We start from the raw sequence: 4042 nt of genomic DNA on the forward strand, positions 1-4042 counted from the left end.
TTAAAGGCAATAAACCATGGCAAGTGTGACAAGAGAGGGTAGAAAGGGGGTCTACCAACAATGTTTTTGTGCAGCAATGTGGGCACCAAATACGTGGTCTTTTATCAAATTGAATACGATGTCGACCACGTTGATGTTTTCTTCTCAATACACCAGATACATGAGCTCGTTTGTTGGGGTGACACAATTCAGCTTCCTGAAATGAAGTTGGAATGGTATTGAAAGGCTCTCTTGGCCTTCCATGGCCAAGCCTAGTTGTCGTCACATGTGCTTGAATTTGACGAACATTCCCTCTTGTAGGCATGTCAATCTCCTTTGGCTTGATAAGATTTGAAAGGTACTCCTTTGAGGTTTGTAGCTGTGTGAAGCATAATTCTTTTTCTGTAGAGTCCTTTGTGTCCAATTCTTCCTCTATTTGACTTAAAATTCTTCTAAATTCCTCAATGCAGAGATGAATGTCTTCACTTGTGTTGGCCTCTGTCATGTCCATCTGATTACAAGGGCTTGCAGAAGTCTCACAAATCTCATGATCCATAGAAACCATTCCCAAGGTACGTGCATTGTCAATAATGGGAAGAAACTTGTATAACTCAGGAAAGTGATGCCTCATTATCAATCTTATGCCATATAAGTGCTTGCAGTCACTTGTCCAATCGGGGCAATCACAATAATTAGATTGCATACTCACATGATACCACTGGCTAGAAGAAGAGGTGCTTTGAATCTTGAACGACAAGGCCATTTCATTGATAACTTTCAACGATGAGGGGTCACTTTCAAACCGTTGTAATATTCTCTCCCCAGCAGACAACCTTGAAGTGTGCATCTTTGACGATCCACGAATACTAAAGCGCCCAGAATCGGCTAGATCAAGAAATACAAATGTCAAGAAGAGGATTTTTGATACTTTAAATGAATACAGCAAAAATGTTAAAAGAACTAGTGATATTACCTATTTCTTGCTTTTGCTTGAAGAACTCAAGCATAGTTCCACCCATGCGCCTGCCAGTCTTTGAATCACCCACAAGAGCATGTATAAGTTCAAGCATGGACCGATTGATTTGTGCATCCAAGAGAGTGTATTTTATGTATTGCCATAGGTGCTCCACCAAGTTAGTAGTATCAACATTCCCATAAGAGAACAATCGGCCAAATTTTGGCCATCGCCTTCGCCAAACACAAGTCGACCCACACCAACCATTTGTCACATATCGAATGATATTGTCATGGGCATTGTAACATTGTAAGAAATGTTGATACTTCTGTTCGAATTCCATTTCTGTGACCGAGTGCATGAGATTTGACATTGATGTGTAGATCTCATCTTGCAGTTCTTTCGAAACCTGCATTTTTCACATTTTTTTTAGAGGTTAAATTATAACCCAAAACTCATATTAAATCAAACATCCTAAGCTACTCTCAATTACGAAGTACTGTGTTACTGCATAGTCCTAGTTTACTGCACAGTCCTAGTTAATGCACAGTCCTAGTTTACTATCCAGTCCTAGTTAATGCACAGTCCTAGTTTACTATCCAGTCCTAGTTAAATGTATACCCACAGTCCATAGCCTTGAAATATTGCAATCTCTTACTTGTGGTAACAAATTCTCAACCCAAGCTTTCTTAGCATGGAACCAACATAGGATGACATGGCATGCAACTTGTTGGCGAGTTTCTTGCTCTTGTTGAACCCAACAATGGGGATCTTCGTCAACCACCTTAAGCAATGGCTGTAGTTCTTGTGGACACTTGTCAATGACTAGAGCTGTAGGACGAATATCTCCCATTCTTGAAAAAACCATTTTCATAGTAATCTCCAAGGCAATGCTCTCTTGATGAGAGCCTGGGTCATTAGTGCACATCATACACCACACTGGAATGCCAACTCCAAGTTGGTTTGGTAGCACAGCTGCATATAATGGTAGGCCAAATTTATTTGTCTTGAAAGTTCTATCAATAGCCCATGAGTTATGCAAGGAGAATCGAAGTGCCATTTGTAACATCCATGTATCTTGAATAATAAGAATGAATGGTTTGTCTTTGTCTTCCTTCGCTTGAGGATTGTAGGGCTGACAATATAGCACCTATATCCACGAAACTTGTAATTAAGAATGTATGGTAAGAAATAAAGGAACTCCAATGATGTCAAGAAAAACCACCAAACTCACCTTGTTTTGTGTCTTTAGTTTCAAGCATTCCATGTACATCAATGCCCAATCATCTTCTGTAGCTTTGTCTGCAATAACATGAATGTCAAGAATATCTATTCACATAGAAAAGAAACCACGAATGTCAATGAGTATTAGAATTCTACCTTGATTGCGTACTTGGTATGACAACATGGAGACCTCTTTTGGAATCATGAAAAACCTAAAGATCGTGCGATCTAGGTCTGAAGATTTCTCCATATGCAATCTCTCTTTTGAGAGTGACATCCTTGCTACATGGCGAGAGCTACCAATGTCAAACAAATCCTCTATACAACGCTCAATGACAATAGGATGGACTGGCAAATGATATAGATCATTTCGAGTGCCAGGAACATGTCCCTTATGAGAAGCATATAATGAAATAATTGCTTTGTCTTTTGTATTCAAATACTCCACTTGTACCTTAAATGGACAGTGACACTTCTTTGAGGTCCTCAATCTCCTTAGTGTCCCCTTTTGACTAGGTTCTCCACCTCTATGGCACAAGTAATCAACAACCCTCTTTGATGGCCCTTGGTTTTTTGTTGAGCGAACTTTCACAAGCCTCACTTTGTGCTCTATCATTATCTCTATCAAATGCCTCTCCACATTAGAGCTATCAATATTCAAAATGGTAGTGGGTTCTCTTTTTGGGTTCTTTTGAAGCCAACGTGGAATAGAATCTCCATCAACTCCTTTTACCATGTTTCTGCAAGCACAAGAATTAATGAAGTCCTTTACATAAGAAATAGGGATTCCATGTTGACGAATGTCAACACACCATGTTTCTTTAATGGTTTCAAGGGTTTCCTTTATCCCTCTATGATCTCCACACTCCAATATATTATGACATGTCATGACAATATTCTCCCATTCCTCTATGCATGATATCCTTAAATTTGGAAATGACTTTAAGCAAAGCACAAGGGAGCCATCTTGATTCTGATCCAAGCAAAGATTTTCCTTCATTCGCCTCCATTTCTTCAGATCAAGGATTCCTCTAGAATCGAAAGTCTTAAGACTCTCAATGGTCATCGACAAATTCCCTTGAATAACACTGACCATCACATCATAACTTCTCCTATCAAAGGAGAAATATATAGGCGATAGATAAAGCAGTGGATTAAGTGACTCTTTGGCACTTTCTTCAATTTCTTTGCTTTCAACCCTTTGTGCAAAGAAACCATCCTCTTCTTGACTCCAACTAGATTCTTGGCTACTTGTATCAGGCACCAAGTATTCTTCGATCGTAGTTTGCTCACTTGGGCCATCTTCAATCCCACGATCTTCAATCCACAAGCTCATCCTACACACACATGGACATATTTAAAAAGTTATCATGTTTGAAAACGCGAAAAAATTTTCTTAATATAATGCTATTCATCTATCCCTTAGACTGTCGTAGTTTGCTCACAGTCCTAGTTTACTACACAGTCCTACTTTCCTTACTTTTCTTATTTTACTGCGTAGACCTTGTTTTTTGATTTTCCTACCACATATCAAATAGACTGAGTGATTTAGAGACAAGGGAGAGAGAGAGAGAGAGAGAGAGAGAGCAAATTACCTTGAATGTTAAGCAAGCTTCTTTGAGTAAAAGGGATCAAAAGGGGTGGTGGAAGGAACATATGACAAGGTGGAAGCGGGCATTTTTTGAATGACAATGAAAGACGCTCAAACCTGATTAATTGAACGCTACATGCAACCAATAGATTTCTTAAGAAGAAAATCTTGAAAAATGATTAAGATTCAAAAAAAATGCAATACAAAAAATGCCATATATCATGCTATACAAAGGACACACTATTGAAAGTCAATCCATAAAATCATCATTGTTGGCAACTTGGCATATGCGT

At 38.8% G+C, this 4042-nt stretch overlaps 2 protein-coding genes across 2 annotated transcripts; both read right to left on the bottom strand.

Moving 5' to 3' along the window:
- On the bottom strand, window positions 1–1802 carry LOC147602821 (uncharacterized). Its single transcript, XM_086797194.1, has 5 exons — window positions 1593–1802; window positions 953–1343; window positions 689–864; window positions 161–490; window positions 1–51 (listed from the first exon to the last, which is right to left on the bottom strand). The coding sequence occupies exons 1-5, from the start codon at window positions 1800–1802 to the stop codon at window positions 1–3; spliced, it is 1158 nt and encodes a 385-aa protein (XP_086653320.1).
- Window positions 1803–1851: 49 nt separating this feature from the next.
- LOC147602822 (uncharacterized) lies at window positions 1852–3529 on the bottom strand. The gene is made up of 4 exons (XM_086797195.1): window positions 2315–3529; window positions 2169–2236; window positions 2002–2084; window positions 1852–1909 (listed from the first exon to the last, which is right to left on the bottom strand). The coding sequence occupies exons 1-4, from the start codon at window positions 3492–3494 to the stop codon at window positions 1852–1854; spliced, it is 1389 nt and encodes a 462-aa protein (XP_086653321.1). The 5' UTR covers window positions 3495–3529.
- Between the last annotated feature and the right edge of the window lie 513 nt (window positions 3530–4042).

Source organism: Cibotium barometz, chromosome 65 (assembly GCF_041138505.1).
Source record: "Cibotium barometz isolate CiBa-2024 chromosome 65, ASM4113850v1, whole genome shotgun sequence".
NCBI lineage: Eukaryota > Viridiplantae > Streptophyta > Polypodiopsida > Cyatheales > Cibotiaceae > Cibotium > Cibotium barometz.

What these genes read in the sequence shown, in the direction of transcription:
- LOC147602821 (XM_086797194.1), bottom strand. Translation starts at nt 1,802, where the DNA reads ATGGTTTTTTCAAGAATGGGAGATATTCGTCCTACAGCTCTAGTCATT. An exon ending in TTGAGAATTTGTTACCACAA is followed by an intron (nt 1,344 to 1,592) that starts GTAAGAGATTGC and finishes TGAAAAATGCAG; the next exon opens with GTTTCGAAAGAACTGCAAGA. An exon ending in CTTCTAGCCAGTGGTATCAT is followed by an intron (nt 491 to 688) that starts GTGAGTATGCAA and finishes CCTTGTAATCAG; the next exon opens with ATGGACATGACAGAGGCCAA.
- LOC147602822 (XM_086797195.1), bottom strand. Translation starts at nt 3,494, where the DNA reads ATGAGCTTGTGGATTGAAGATCGTGGGATTGAAGATGGCCCAAGTGAG. An exon ending in ATACCAAGTACGCAATCAAG is followed by an intron (nt 2,237 to 2,314) that starts GTAGAATTCTAA and finishes ATGTTATTGCAG; the next exon opens with ACAAAGCTACAGAAGATGAT. An exon ending in AACTAAAGACACAAAACAAG is followed by an intron (nt 2,085 to 2,168) that starts GTGAGTTTGGTG and finishes TCGTGGATATAG; the next exon opens with GTGCTATATTGTCAGCCCTA.